The sequence below is a fragment of the Protobothrops mucrosquamatus genome, unplaced genomic scaffold, assembly GCF_001527695.2.
Source record: "Protobothrops mucrosquamatus isolate PMUCROS unplaced genomic scaffold, P.Mucros_1.0 scaffold155, whole genome shotgun sequence".
In the NCBI taxonomy this organism is placed as follows: domain Eukaryota; kingdom Metazoa; phylum Chordata; class Lepidosauria; order Squamata; family Viperidae; genus Protobothrops; species Protobothrops mucrosquamatus.
Genome location: NW_015386519.1, coordinates 275,658 through 290,979, shown reverse-complemented (window position 1 = coordinate 290,979; position 15,322 = coordinate 275,658). Strand labels below are relative to the sequence as shown.

General features: G+C 37.0%; 1 protein-coding gene across 2 annotated transcripts in view; it reads right to left on the bottom strand.

The window, feature by feature from the left end:
• The window catches only part of MCOLN2 (mucolipin 2), a 16,683-nt gene extending 2,370 nt beyond the window's left edge, over positions 1–14,313 (bottom strand). Inside the window, exons 1-13 of one of the 2 annotated variants that reach the window (XM_015813425.1) lie at positions 14,229–14,313; positions 13,485–13,647; positions 12,310–12,483; positions 11,477–11,630; positions 9,654–9,741; positions 9,482–9,578; positions 7,925–8,024; positions 7,188–7,303; positions 5,727–5,876; positions 5,496–5,597; positions 5,280–5,402; positions 2,537–2,743; positions 1,001–1,116 (exon numbers count right to left, since the gene is read on the bottom strand). In XM_015813425.1, coding sequence (XP_015668911.1) covers positions 1,001–1,116; positions 2,537–2,743; positions 5,280–5,402; positions 5,496–5,597; positions 5,727–5,876; positions 7,188–7,303; positions 7,925–8,024; positions 9,482–9,578; positions 9,654–9,741; positions 11,477–11,630; positions 12,310–12,483; positions 13,485–13,647; positions 14,229–14,296 — 1,658 coding nt within the window. In that variant the 5' untranslated portion in view covers positions 14,297–14,313. The remainder of the gene's footprint in view (positions 1–1,000; positions 1,117–2,536; positions 2,744–5,279; positions 5,403–5,495; positions 5,598–5,726; positions 5,877–7,187; positions 7,304–7,924; positions 8,025–9,481; positions 9,579–9,653; positions 9,742–11,476; positions 11,631–12,309; positions 12,484–13,484; positions 13,648–14,228) is intronic. The other variant, XM_029283627.1, reaches the window with a different exon arrangement.
• Between the last annotated feature and the right edge of the window lie 1,009 nt (positions 14,314–15,322).

Sequence of the window (15,322 nt, the reverse complement as noted above, 5' to 3'; positions counted from 1 at the left end):
CGGTAGATGCAATGACAGATTCTACGATATAATCAGGAGCTGGAGTATAGGTTTTATGCAATTACTGTTCATACTGCTTATGCTTCAACTAATACCTAAATTTAATTCAAGATGATATGAGACTGCTCTCCTTGTTATACTGACCAAGTCTACGAATGAAATTGCGAATGCAGTTTTTGCTTACTGAATAGTTTGAAATAATTGTGTGTAGAATTGTTTATACAAACTCAGTCAGTATCTAGGTTTTATTGCCATACATAGAATGTAAAAAGTATTTGAAATGTCACCTTTCTGAAAATGGGATTCTTGAGTCTTGAAAATTCAATTTTCTTAAAGTATCTTAATTTTTAAAAAATTGGGAATGTTATTGTGATGTTTACAGAATTTAAAGACTAATAATGCAATTCCCACCTCCGAATATAATTAAGGTCCTATGCTTTCATTGCTAAAGCGTTTTGTTAATGCTTCATGCATCTTGAAAATCTATCCAGTATTATTTAGCTTTATGGGAACCAGGTTGCTAACCATGGGATTTTGGTTTTTTTAAAAAATCCTCTATTAACATTATACATAAACCCAATTATAGAAAAGCTGTTACCTCTTTCTTGCTGGGCTTGTCAATAAACTTATTAAGTAAAGCTAAATAATAAACTTCACCCCAGAAAATAATTTGTTCCAGAATGGGTACAAACTTTTCATGTTTTTAATTTATTAATTAATTTGTAAAAAAAATAACAACCAATGATATAAAATTCCGTTTATGCCATAATGAAAGCAAAGTTAACTGCTCCTAAGAGCAGAATTCTTCCCCAGAAAAAAGAATTATGATTCCTTCATTTCCTAAATTTCAAGTCGTTTTTCAATGATAAGTACAAAAAAGGGAAAGGTGTCAAAAATTCTATTCATGTTTCCAGCTATGTTTCATAAAAGAGTCCATAACAAGAGAACTCAAGTATATGCAGGAAAAATATATAATGAATCAGGAGAATAAAATACTGACCTCGTACAGCAACAGATGTTCATGGATGTCTGCTGTCCTAGGCCATAATTTTCATTGTTGGATTTTTTTAGAAATTCATGAAGATCTGTAACTGGGACCCCAGTTTGTTGGTATTTCTGAAACAGGAGTGTATAGAATAATCTCTTAGGAAACAGTTTTACTCACATTACTCTACACTGCCTGGACTTCCTATTTCTTGACCTATTGTGGGAAGGGGGCATGATTTGTGAGAAGAGTTATCATTTGAGCAGAGACCTGCAGCCTGAAATATATTGGAAGATTAAAATCTAATGTTATTTATTCTGCTCACAAAGAGAGAAAAGTGTTTTCTTGAACATCTTATCTTCTTACCTAATTCTGCTAGAGTACTTCATCTATTACTTAATGAAACCACAAATATCCTTTCACTTCCTTGATAAGCATCATTCAATTTGCTTTCTGAATTATATTGTTCATCCTGAAAGTTGTATTACAGTGGTACAGTTAACTTTCTTACTGCTGTATAAGGATGACCGTGATAGGGAAGGACCAACTTCTTCTGCTTTTCCCAGGCTCTTGTAGTTTACTTAGCTACCGACTGCAGAGAAGCTACTTTAGATATGGTAATAACGTCAAGATTGAAAATTAAGTGTACTCAAGGAAAAGGTTTTTAACTTTCTAGTATTTCATTAACATGCACATATACACTACTAAAACAACCTTTAAAACAGGGGCCCCCAACCCCTGGGCTGTGGCCTGTTCAGAACTGGGCCGCGCAAGTGGCGGGTAAGAGCGCACATGAAGCTCCACTTGCGCAAGCGGCGGACACACTCGTGTGCAAAGTTCCATTTGCACGAGCGGCAGGAACACATGCACACGCGTCTGCTGCTCACACAGAACCATCCCCTCTCTTCCCCCAAGCCAGAAAGTTTGGGAACCGCTCAGTGGTGGGATTCAAATACCTGAACAACTGGTTCTCTTATTTGATGCAGGCCTGGGCCTCTGATGCCTAGAACGGACTTCCGGAAGTGGCATCATGCACTTCCGGTGGGCTGTTCTAGGCCTGGGAGGCCTCCTCTAGGTCTCCGATGCTTAAAACGGACTTCCGGAAGTGGCATCCACATACTTCCGGTGGGCCATTTTAGGCCTGAGAGGTCTCCTACAGGCCTCCAATGCCTCCTACAGGCCTCCAATGCCTCCTCCAGGCCTCCCAGGCCTAGAATGCAGTTCCAGAAGTAGTATCCATGCACTATTGGTGGGTTATTCTAGGTCTCAGAGGCCTCCTCCAGGCCTCCAAGGCCTAGATTGGACTTCCAGAACCCAGCCAGTTCTCCGAATTCAAGTAAATTTAGCTACTGGTTCTTTCGAACCGGTGCAAACCGGCTGAATCCCACCACTGGGATCGCTGCTTTAAAAAGCACTGTATCTAATGAGATTCTATGAATTTTCAAGCTTACACATAACATTTTATTTCTGAATGTTTCTCTAAGTGAGCTCCAGATCACCTTCAAGAAGATTCCCATAGTCTGAAATAGTACTTAACACAGTATATTTTACCTTTATGGTGTCATATGCATCTGTAATGAGGGCAATAAAGAGGCTGAGTATCATATATATGAAGAGGCTAATGAAGGAATACAGGTATAATCGACTGAATAACCAGACTATGGTACTCTTCTGCTGGATCTGAGCAAATGTAGCAAACATGTCATCACCATTGACTAAAGAAAAGAGACATTCTGCTACGGTGTTCATATCTTCAAACTAGAAGTAGAGAGCACAGAACATAACCAACATCAGAAACAGGTATTGTGACATTTCAGAATAATTTTAGACCAAACTTCTTTAAAAAAAACCTAATAAAGAGGTTACAACTCATTACTAAAAATCAAAACATTGCTAAAGCTGGATTGAACAAAGACAACAAAACATCTGCAGAAAAAAAATGTAGATTTCAAAGAGTGCAGGTTTCACATCTGATAAAAGCATCTTTTTCCAAATTGTATAAATGTGCTACAGTATTCCACATAGGTTTTTTTAGCAAATTAAACACAAACCATAATTCTAAAAGCTGCTTTCCATGCTAAGTCTCAGTATAGTATCAATAGTCTTTAGGTAATAGATTTCACTGAAAAGCACCATTAAGGACTGTCAACCTTTTGATGGATAGAAGTTCCATATGATATGTGGAGGAAATTGAAGTTTGGGGCAATAAAACAAAATGGATAGGGCTGTCCTGAACTCAAGAGAGCAGCATTTTCCAGGGTAGTGCTTAGAAGTTTGTGAACCCTTTTGAATTTTCAATATTTCTGCTTAATATGACCTAAAACATGATTGTTTTTCACACAAGTCCAAAAGCTAGATAAACAGAACCCAATAAACAGTCAAAATGTTATATTTTTCATTTATTTATTGAGGAAATGAACCAAAGTTACATATTTATGTGTGGCAAAAGTATATGAACTTCTAGGTTTATTAGTTAATTTAAAGGACATATAAGAGTCAGGTGTTTCAATCAATAGGATGATAAAAGTCCTGCTTTATTTAGAGAACAGAATTCTGGGTATTCACTATCAAAGTCTGATCTTCACAATCCAGGAATGTGGAAGTGTGTCATGTCTCAAAGGGATTTATAAGGACCTCCAGACTGAAAGAATTTGGACTCCACCAGTCCACTGTCAGGCAGATTGTATACAAATGAGGGCAATTCAACACTAGCATTCTTCAACCTAGAAGTGTTTGACCAACCAAGATCACACCAAGAAGAAAGCATGTAGTATTCCATGAGATCTCAAAGAAAACCAAAGTAATTTCTAAGGAACTAGAACCCTATTTTGCATTGGCGAAGGCTCATGGGAATATTGAAGAACAGGAATGCGCATGGCAGGGATGCAAGGAGTCACGATTTCCCAAAAAGAACACTTCAGTCCACCCACAGTTTGCAAAATACCATATGGATAAGACAGAAGGCTATTGGAAGAGTGTTTTGTAATGGAATGAGACCAAAATAATTTTTTTTAGCATGAATGAAAGTGTTATGTTGGCAAAAGGTAAACACCACATCCCATCTGTAAAACATGATGGTGGCAGTATCATGGTTTGAATCTGCTTTGCTACCCCTTAGATGGCTTGCCATCATGATGGAATTCTGAATTCTGAATCTTACAATTCAAAATATATGTACAAAATATAACATTGTGCAACTTCTACAAAAAAATCCAGGGTATCTGTTTGTAAAGCTCAAGGGAAAGTAAGTCATACAACAAGACAATGACCCAAAACACAAAAGGGCACTACCAACAAATGGTTAAAGCAGAAGAAAGTTAATAGTTTGGAAATGACCAAGTTAAAGTTTTGATCTTAATTCTATAGCAGTGACATGAAAGGACTTGAAGCAAGCAGATCATGTGAGGAAGCCCACCAATATCCCTGAGGTAAAGCTCTTCGGCAAGGAGGAATGGGCTAAAATTCTCTAGGCTGATGTGCAGGATTGATCAACAATTATTGGAAATGTTTAATTGCAGTTATTGCTGGTCAAGGGGGGACATCAATTACTGAAAGCAAAAGGTCATCTATTTTTGGCAGACACAAATATGTGGCTCTGGATCACTTTCCTCAATAAAAAAATGAACAAGTATAATACTTTCAGTTCATTTGTTTATTGGGTTCTGTTTATCTAGTTTTAGGACCTGTGTGGAGAACAAAACATTTTAGATCTCCTTTATGCAGAAACACAGAAAATTCATAAGGGTTCACAAAGTTTTAAGCACCACTATATATTTCCCGGGAGCATGGCAGTCTTTAGTCTCTCAAAAATGATATCGAGATTATTTTAGCATTTGCCCTGCCAATTTTTGGCAAGTTCAAATGGGTTTTTTTTCCAGAGCCTTGAACTGGAAAGACAGAAAACCACGATCTTTAATATTATTTAATATTATCTTACGGAAGAAGCGATGTCTCTTTTAAGTTAACTAGCATGATACAATGCTGCCCTCTAGCAAGAAACTTCTGCAAGAGAAATCATAATGGATACATTAATCAACTTTCAAGTCACCTATAAACAAACTCAATAGTTGCATTTAATTCCTTCACCAATGAAGACTGGAGTACCACACAGTCTCTTTCTTTAGATATAAAAGATTCTTTAGCAATTAGAACTATGAGTTAAATTATGAACAAATCAACTAATGTATGACACAGAGGATACCCATTTGCCTCTAAATTTATGTTTGTGTGCAATAGTCTTTTATAAATAGTTCTTAATTGCTTATAAAGAATATGTTTCAGATCACTTACATACCTTTTCATGATAAGGTCCTAGAACAATCCAGCCACAGAAAGTGTATCCAAGGTATATCATCCCAGCACAACAACAGAATCTGAGAACTTTGGGTAAAGATGCTTGCATTGTTAAAATGAGTACCTAGGAAATTGGGAGAAAGTCCATTAGATACCATGTGTGTAAGTGTGGGGGGGAGAAACACTCAGGTTCTGGCATTTTGCTACTTGAGCTTACATTGTAGGTTTGGAAGTAGCCCAAATATCGAATGACTCCAACCCAAACAAATAGAGTGGACGTTCCAAGAAAAATGCTGCAAACATCATAGCTTGTCAGATTCTGAAAAAAGAAGAAAAAAGCCACTGAAAGAGGAAGAGCTGATTTCGCTTCAGATCTCAACCAGTGTTTTAGAGGTTAGGATTATTTCAGCTATCACAAGCCAAAAGTAGCTGAAGCTTTAAGGATTACCTTTGCTTTTATTTCCATCTTCATGATTGAGCCAATGATAGTCATTATATCACTGATGATCACCAGAACATACCATCCATTTATGAACTCTAAACGATCTTTACTGCATACATGACGTTTATACTTCTCCAGGAAAAAATTCACAAATCTCTGGTTTAAAGATTAACATAAGAAAAAAAAATGCTTCAAAACAAGAATGATTTACTAATGAACATCACATCACTACTATGGCAATGCCACCATGTGATCATCATAGGAATTGCATTAAGATAAGGAACCTGTAGTTCAGCTACTGCTATTGCTGAACTACAATCCCAGGATCGCTTATGACTGACTATCTTATAGGATAGAAATATTTTAGAAACAACTTCATCTATCTCTAGTGTATACAAACATTATAGAAGAGAGTTATTGACTAACATTTAAGATCTCATTCTTTTTAAAATTCTGCTTATTCCTGCTGTGCATTGCAAATATTCAGTCTCTGGCTAGAGAGAAATTAAGCTATTTCATACATTCAGTTCTGTGTTCAACAATTTACACGTTTGCCCCATTCCAAATGTGGAATTTTAATTACAGTTCGTTGAACCAGCCAGGGTTCATAAGTATCCCTCAGCCATTAATAGGTGGCATACACAGCACAAAAACAAAATAATCAAACCACTTTATAGCACTATGTATGAACTAAGCCATGAAAAAAAAGTATACATTTCTTCAATTTCCAGTTTTCTTAATCCATTTGAGTAGAATGACAAGAGTTTGGAGAGAAAAGAAGATCAATATTTAAAAGTTCCAAATAGGTAATGTTATATCAACATGAAATTTCTTTAGTTCTTCTAATTAATTATTCATACTTTCTTTATTATCCATTAAGTCACATCAGAATATAAAATACTGAACACAAATATGACCATATGTTAGAAAATAGCATAAAAGACAAGAATAAAAGAAAATGCAAATTATGTTTCGGTGTCAACCCTACAATTTACCCTTTCAGATTCACATATGAACTTCTTAATTATACTGCGCATTCAGATAAAGGGCTGTATTATATGTAATTTTAGAATTTTGATGCATTATTTTAATTTAAGGATCCCAATAGTCCATTTGTCTAATGTGCAGTCCAAGATCTTGATGTGTCTGTTTGTTATACAGTTGAAAATTAAATAATATATGTTCTATGTCCACTATGTCTGGGATTCCATCTGGTGATTAATTAAACTGACTTAAATGAAAATTTAACATGCTTGAATATAGTCGAAGCTCTAATAATCAGCAACTGTTAATTGCAAGAAAATTTAGAATATGCATTTCCCATCTTCAAAAACATATCCCGCTATTACAGTTTCACTCTTAAATAGGACTTCTGAACAAACTATATGACAAACATATTAAGAACAATTCTTATTTTCTGTTATTATGGAAAAATAAAATGCATGCATAGAAATGAGGCATACTTACTTTTTGCAATCTTAGAGCAAGAATAATAGATCGTGTGCAGAGAATCAGGGAAGCAAAACAGCTCACTATAACAAGCCCATCAAAAACCAAGATATACTGTGTGTTCTTCTGAGCTACTAAGGGAAATAGAAAAATCAATAAATTAAAGACTTAAAAAGTATAGATATTTCCAAGCCAGTCGCTTCAGAGGTGATAAATTAATTGCAGTAAGTCACTTCCCTTTAAGTACAGTACATCCTGAACTGAAGCATGAAGAAACAGGGGGGGGGGGACATTGATCTACAGACTTTCAAAATGTAATTCTCTATCTACAGTCCTTGTGAAGAATGCTTGCACAATAATTGTCTGTGTATACATTTTCTGTATTAAATGACAATATTAGCTTAGCTTAGTTTTTATGGTTTTGAACTTCTTTGTTCAGTATTTTATTACATCTTAATACGAAAGGAAAATCTTGATGGTGATTTTAGACATGCATTTTTCTTTGCTGAATTAAAAAAAAATAAATCCAAGGTAGCTTCCATTTCAGAATGACATGAAAAGATAAACACTGCTCTTCCGTGTAGCTATTGTTATGTAAGCGCATGTCTATTTGCTCAAGAAATATGACCCAGTTAAAGTTTCTCCATTGTTGACAATGTTTAAGCCATCAACGCCACAGTCTTGAGGCGAAATGCCTCTATCCATAAAAAAGGGAGGCTTTCATTTTTTTTTATTCAAACATGGATGATACTTACCAGAGCCAGATATATTCCACTCTTTACATTCTTGAATGTCAGCGTCAGTATCGAAATATATTTTCATTTTACCACTGTGAGCCATATTGTTAAAAGTAATCTGTCAAGAAAAAAGTTTTTTTTAAAAAAACAAAATCTATTTACACCCTAGAATGGATATGTACTTTAAGTCAAATAGAACAGTGTGTGGGTGTATGCCTTTGAGTCATTGTTGACTCCTGATAATTGCCTGGAGAATTCCAATTTTTTAGAACAATTTTCTTGGCAAGATTTCAAAATTGGTTTGTCGTTGCCTCCACTCTAGAACTGAAAGATAACCAAGGTCACCCACTGGTTTGTGCCTAAGACAAGACTAGAACATAGTTTCCCAGCTTCTAGCCTGGTGCCTTAACCACTACACCAAACTGGCTTTGTATAGAGCAGGGGTTCCCAACCAGGGGGGTGGGAGACAATATTCCAGGGGGTGCAAAAACTTGGGTTTGCAAAATTATAGTGTATATCATTGCCATTATTTTGAACTTTTATAAGGGGTGTGAGAAAATATGAGAAGCATTCTAAGGGTGCGGGGTATAGAAAAGGTTGGGAAGAGCATCCTACATAAGTTTTCTTTTAAAAGCTACAAACTCCTAAATCTATTCATAGGTATCAAAAGCAGTAATTCTTCAGAAAGTAGCTTGACAATATACTTTATGCATCTTGTTATTATCACTAAAAGATAGCAATTTACAGTAACTTTTGTCTCAACCAGTTAATTTATTTCAGTTGCACCCTAAGACTAAAACATCCAGCAGCTTACTTTTTTCAATCCACTGAAGAACAAAGCTTTGTGAGTGCATTGTAGAACAGCACTAGAGTAATTGAGCAACTGGATATCTTAGTATGGAAAATTGCTTAAACAACAATCACTGCTAATTTTCCCATTAAAAATATTTATGAAATATTACATACAGATGCACTACATACCAAAAAACCTTCGACTGGTGAATAAAGTTTCTTTATAGGTCAGTGTATTGCCCACTACAGTATATTAAGCTAATGTACAAGAGATGCATAATACAGGTAGTCCTCAAGTTACGACAGTAATGGAGTCTGCCCATCTTGATCATAATTCGTGAGGGTTGTGAAAAAGGTCAGTCATGTGACTGACCTGATTTTAGGAACTTTTTTTTACAGTGGCTGCTAGGCAAACAAATGGTTTGCTATGGGCGCGGTTTTGCCAAAAACTGGAAGTAAATGCCTGTTTTCAGCAAAACTGTCATCAAATGCAATCATGTGACCCTGGGAAGCTGCAAATGGCTGTAAATGCAGCCCCATTGTAGAGAGCCCAAAGTTCAGTCATGTGACCATGAAAGGGGGCTGGCCTGGCTGTCAGAAGTTTGAATCTAGGTTTTAAGTACCTCCCAGGTAAATCCATTGGAACTTCAAATAATAATTAAGTGACTGGTCATTAAGTCCAGAACAACCTGTATTAAACTAATGTATAAGAGATGCCAACATAAAAAGTGGTTGAAGAGTAAAAGATATTTTCTATGGGTGAAATAATAAAAAATTGCTCACAGTATTTTCAAATTCGTAACAGTCAGGCAGTTCACGAGTATGAATAGTCTGCAGATCAATGCCTTTTAGTTTAAAATAAATTTCAACCTGTATGAGCCTGGAAAAAGAGAAACCATTACAATATTTTCTTTTTCTGAGGAAACAGAAACTGGCTTTAAAAACTGCATGTTACCTATAGAACTCAAGGTTGAAAAAGGTTGAATTCTTTAAGTCACTTATATCCTTAGTGGACAGATCCTGAGGTTTCAAATGAATGCATTCTGGAAGAAGGAATTAAAAGATACACTTAAATACTTCCAAATATATGGCATAGGCTTGAGAAATCGAAAAGATGCAATCTGTAACAACATGATTTCAAAGCAAGCACAGATTATGCAAAAATCATTATTATCACCATCTTCTATTTTATACAAGAAACACAGTCTCAAGTTATAATTTTATATTCTTTAAATCCAGTTTGGTATATAAGCAATATCTAAATAATAAAACCAAGAGAAGCATATAGATGAATAAACAGGTTGAGTCATACAACTTATGTGAATTCTACACAAATAAGCTATCTGGGTATCCGTCCCAAACCCCTCTTCCAATCAGTCCATTGGCTGTACAGGTAGTCCTTGTTTATCAACCACAATTGAGATTGACAACTGGGTCATTAAGCAAAGAGGTTGCTTAAAGCAACTGCAACAGTGCTTATGATCTTACTTCAGCTTTCCTGTGGTTGCAAAGTTACTTTTTTGTCACCATCCTAACTGTGAGCAGTTGCTAAATGAGGATTACTTGTAGAGGTTGACACAATGTACAAAGAACCACAAAGCCTAAACACAGTCAAAAGGCATAGGCTACACTAGATAATCCCCTTACAGTTCAAAGACCCAAAGTGTTCATGAGCTTCCCATAAACCTTCTGCTCTTGCGTCTGATTGCTACAAGAAATATAAGCTCCCATTTTATTAAAATCCGGAAATTAAAGTTATCAATTCTGGAACAAGGAAAGATCCCAAAATAGAAATAGTCAATATACATGCCACAAATAGACTCCTATGTCCGTAGCTGAGCTGGCAAATACTTAAATCACAGAGCTGCAATTTGCTTCTGACTTTCAAAAGAAAACAAACCCAAAACATGTGAGATGCATTATATCATCAACCTATCTACACACTGAAGAAAAAGAATAATATAAAAATGTGCCCTCTGATTGCCTAAAGATTTTCCATTTTCACTTTTAAGCAAGCTTGAACTATGAATTTGACTGTGGTTAAATTTCCTGTCCAGTTCTCAAACAAATTACCCTAGTTCCTCAATTCAGGTAGACAAGAATTGGGGGTTAATTTATATTTCCGTATTTCACCAAGGCACACTATAACAGGAGGGAAAAGGTGTTTCTTTACTAGCAAAAAAGCGTGGTTCACATCCCAGTTTGTTAAGTTGCAAAACAACTGTCCAGTGGCACGGATCATACTAACCACACTTTAATGAAAAAGCCAGAGTCAGACTTTCAGATCAGCAATTCAATCATAGCTTGGAAAGTTAATGTCTGGCTTGTTGCCTACCCACACACATTTTTTCACATAGTGGGCCCTGTATCTCTTAATTAGAGACTTCAGTGAGAAGCAAAAATAAACCAGGAATTATGAAATCACCACCAGGCCATTGCCTCACTTAGAAACCTAAGAAAAATGCTTTATTTCAAACTGTGCAATAGTTTCCTAAAACAAAGCATAGCATTGATCTAATGGACACAGTACATCATGTCAAAATATGAACTATGTTATAACTTGTTGTGATGTGTTAACCTCGCTTTGTGGCATCCTGAGAGCAATGCTATTGCTTTATTTACAGACAAGGCACCCTTGGGCAGCCAAGGCAAATGATTATTTGTGTATATTATGGGAAAATCTGAAATCAGAAACTAACTACAAGTTTTGCCCCCAAGTTTTGAAAAACATACAAATATCAAATGGACAGCTACAGTATCGTGCTGATTCCAAAGTACCTGTTTCGATAGTACTGTCTATGTGCAAAGTATCATTAGAAGAAAGCATTGTGCCTTTCTTATATTGTTGCTTACATATATGTAAGCCAGCCATGTCATCTTCATCTTGCTCATAACCAAGTGTGCCCAGTGATATATTCTTCAGTTGTTGGTACTAGATGCAAACAAAGAAGAAACATTCTTTTTTTGGTAGCCTCAACTAGGATTATAAGACATCCAAAAACACAGATATTTAAACAAGAAGTTTGAAATTAGCTTTGAAACATTCCATTTATTTTCAAAACAAAGTTGCAGACCCTGATAATAGAGAGTTATTGTATTAATTGCACCGTATGGTATTCATTACCTCTTTTGCCCAGTTATACATTTACTTAGAAGCAAATCTGTGACTTTTAAAAACTTCCTTTTGGAATGACTACCGTGAAGCGTAACAAAAGTATGCTAAGTTTTTAAAAAGTCAATTGTTATTTCCCTGTGGCAAAAGAGTTGGATTGTAGCTACAGCCTCAGCAAAGATGGCCAATATCTAGAATATTCTTTGGGCAAGCACGTGAATTTACAATTTTCACTTCTAAAAAAGTAGGTGTTGGGTTAAATTATTAGGACATGCCGAAGGCATAATCCCAGAGATTTTATATCTCTGTACTGAATATCAGTTTCAAGTTGGGATTCAGTAGAAACATGGGAGTGGACAGCCTTTAAATCAAATAAATCCCACATTCTCAGTTCTCCCGTTCAGTTGCCCATTGAATTGACCATATTAGCATTTCCATTTCTAGTCAGATGCATGCACGTTTTTCACTCATATATTCAGATACCAATTTAGACACTTACCTGACTAATTGCAAAAAACATGCTATTGTAGACATCTTGCTGTGTGTACACACTGCAACTGTAGTCATCTTCATCGACCCCAGAGTAGTTTTTCAGAAACAGGTGCTTAAAAGCTATAGTATTCTCCTCTTTAAAGGAAGCCACCAACTGATTACTCAAACCAAAAAGGATGAGCTTTAAGAAAGAAAAGAGAGCAAGAGGAAATTGTTTTATGTAACATATAAAACAGCAGGTGGCAAGTACTTTTCGATATAAGCACCCTAGCTTGCTAAATCATGGTTTAATGCAGGCATTCCCAACATCCCAATATTCCATTTGTGGGTTCCAAATCCTCCACTACACTGAAATAGGCTATACTGAAATTTTTGATTTTTTTGTTATTGTTGTTGTTGAGAAAGAGATTAAGTCCCACAGAGGTTGCAAGTGTCCAAAATCTAAATCCTGGGATACTGTAACCGTCATAAATATGAACCAGTTGCCAAATGTTTGAATTTTGATCATGTAACCATGGGGATGCTGCAACGGTTGTAAATGTGAAAGAATGTCATAAGTAACTTTCGTCAGTGCTGTTGTAACTTTGGACAGTCGCTAAATAAACTGTTTTAAGTCAAGGACTACCTGTACTTAAGATCTTTTCAAGATGGGATGCTACTCAACTTCTTCCACAAAAGAGAGAGAGAGAGAGAGAGAGAGAGAGGAGAGAGGAGAGAGGAGAGAGAGAGAGAGAGGGGGGGGGGAAAGGAAGGAAGGAAGGAAGGAAGGAAGGAAGGAAGGAAGGAAGGAAGGAAGGAAGTGGGGGAGAGAAACATTCCATGTTTTCATAAGTGTCCGGAAGTTAAGTGATGTACAAAGATCTAACAACTACGCTAATAACAAATCAGCTCTATTAATTTTTTCCAGTAGCCCTTGATTAAAATAATCATTTCCTCCACCTGAATTAATTGTTAATCTTGTAATTCTTATGGCCCAAGTTAACTTAATACACATGACACGTCAAGTAGTCCAAGGCTTCAGAGTATGACAATTTATTTATTTTTCTATCCACAGTTGATCCAGTACTTTATATTTAAACTAAATAAAACTAAAAAGAACAAATGTGCTAGGAATTCATTCATTTGCCAATTCACATATGTGAAACCCCAACAAAGTAATATGAGCATCTTTTAAAATTTTACCTGGGTAGTAACCATAACTATCTTCAGAATCTGAAGCCCCAGTTTCCATGGTATCTGGCCTCTAGCTCTGTATTTTTCACAAGGATTCATAAAGTAGAACTTTAAATCCTTCTTTAGTGATTCCTCTTCCATGAAATCTGAATCTGCTTGAGCCATCATAGTCCTGCCATTCAAAACAAAAAAACAACCCCACAGGTTGATCATTTTAAGAGAAACTAAACATATTGCACCTATACCCCCTGCTTTCATGTTGAAAGTTAACAAATGAAACTATCAGATTAAGGGAAGCGAAATTACTCTTTCTTTCAACAAAAAAAAAAAGGTTTCTTGAATCAACCAGCCATAGCCTGTTTTACATGGTATTTTAAGCAGCATGGTTCCTGAACCTGCTGGCAAATGTTAACATGAAATAAACAAAACTGAACTAATTAAGAGTATTCAGTTACCCGAATCTGTTGAAAAAGACTGTCCAGTTCTTAAAGGATTTTCAGAGTTCTTCGCTGTAACTTTGATCCAATTTACACATTACAGTCCAAAAAAATAGCCTATTGCACTCTCTGCCCTTAAACTCTCTCACACGCATACTTCTGTCTTCAAAGTCCTGAGCCATGCATTTGGGAATTAATAACAGGAAATCTAATTTCTCTCCCTCCCCTCGTCTTCTTACGTTGAAAAATGCATAATGTTCTCAATCCTGAAGGAAAGTTCCTCAAAGAAAGGGTTTTTTAGGATTATCCTACTTACAATTCTGTAACAGGTAACCTGGCCCCAAGGCGCCGGTAAGGAGAATTCTCACAGTAATCTTCCAACATGTCAGCAATGGATCGTACAAATAATCTTTGTTTCCTTTAACCTTTTTGCTATATTTGGCCTAGTAACACTGCACAAACAGTAGAGCTGTAAAACATGCCTCGGTTGAAGGAACGATTGAAGCCAAAGGTCTCTGTGGTTGTATATCAGCCGCCTATCTCCTGACTAAATGTATCACACCGCAACACTCACTATACTCTTCCAGGAAGCCCCAAACAAACAATTCTGTCTGAATTGCAAATGCCTCAAATGCACCTTGCAGAAACAACATGACCTGGCTGCTCAAATGAGCTGGACATACAGAGCATGGACAGCTTCCAAATGGGATGCATTGACCACAAGCTAGCTGCACCATTGCAGGCACAATGTAAAACCATTTTGAAACTTGGCCCTTTGTATACAACATTAAGAAATGTTTTACATTCTGGGTTGCGCTTGGATTTGGCTACATGTATTGCATAAAACAGCCACAAAAGCTCAAAAACCAGAATTGATGTTAGGAGCTGGCAACTTACAACATAGAACAGTGGTGGCGAACCTATGGCATGTGTGCCAGAGGTGGCACTCGGAGCCCTCTCTGTGGGCACATGTGCCGTTCCCCAGCCTTGCCTCCCCCCGCAATCCCCTCCTCACCAGCAGTCCCCTGGAGGAGAGTCACCCCCGAGCGTGGCCCATGCGGAGCAGCGCAGCCAAGGACATGGCAGCCAGGCAGCGTAGACAAGACTCTGCCCTCACACTCCATTGCGCACAGTTGATGCTGCGGGGCGCGGGCAGATGGTGCTGCTGGGCTGACTGGGCAATCTGTGGCGGGCCCTGGAGGCGGTGAGTGGCCCTGCGGGCAGGCGGGGCAAGGGACGGGGTGGGGAAGGAGCAGGGGTGGGGCAGGGGGTGAAGCGGGGGCAGGGCCAGTTTTTGGGCACTCGGTCTCTAAAAGGTTCGCCATCACTGACATAGAACATAAAATAATATTTGAATTCAAACAGAATTTTATGTTCTACATTCTTTTCTACAGGGCCATGTTCGCTCTT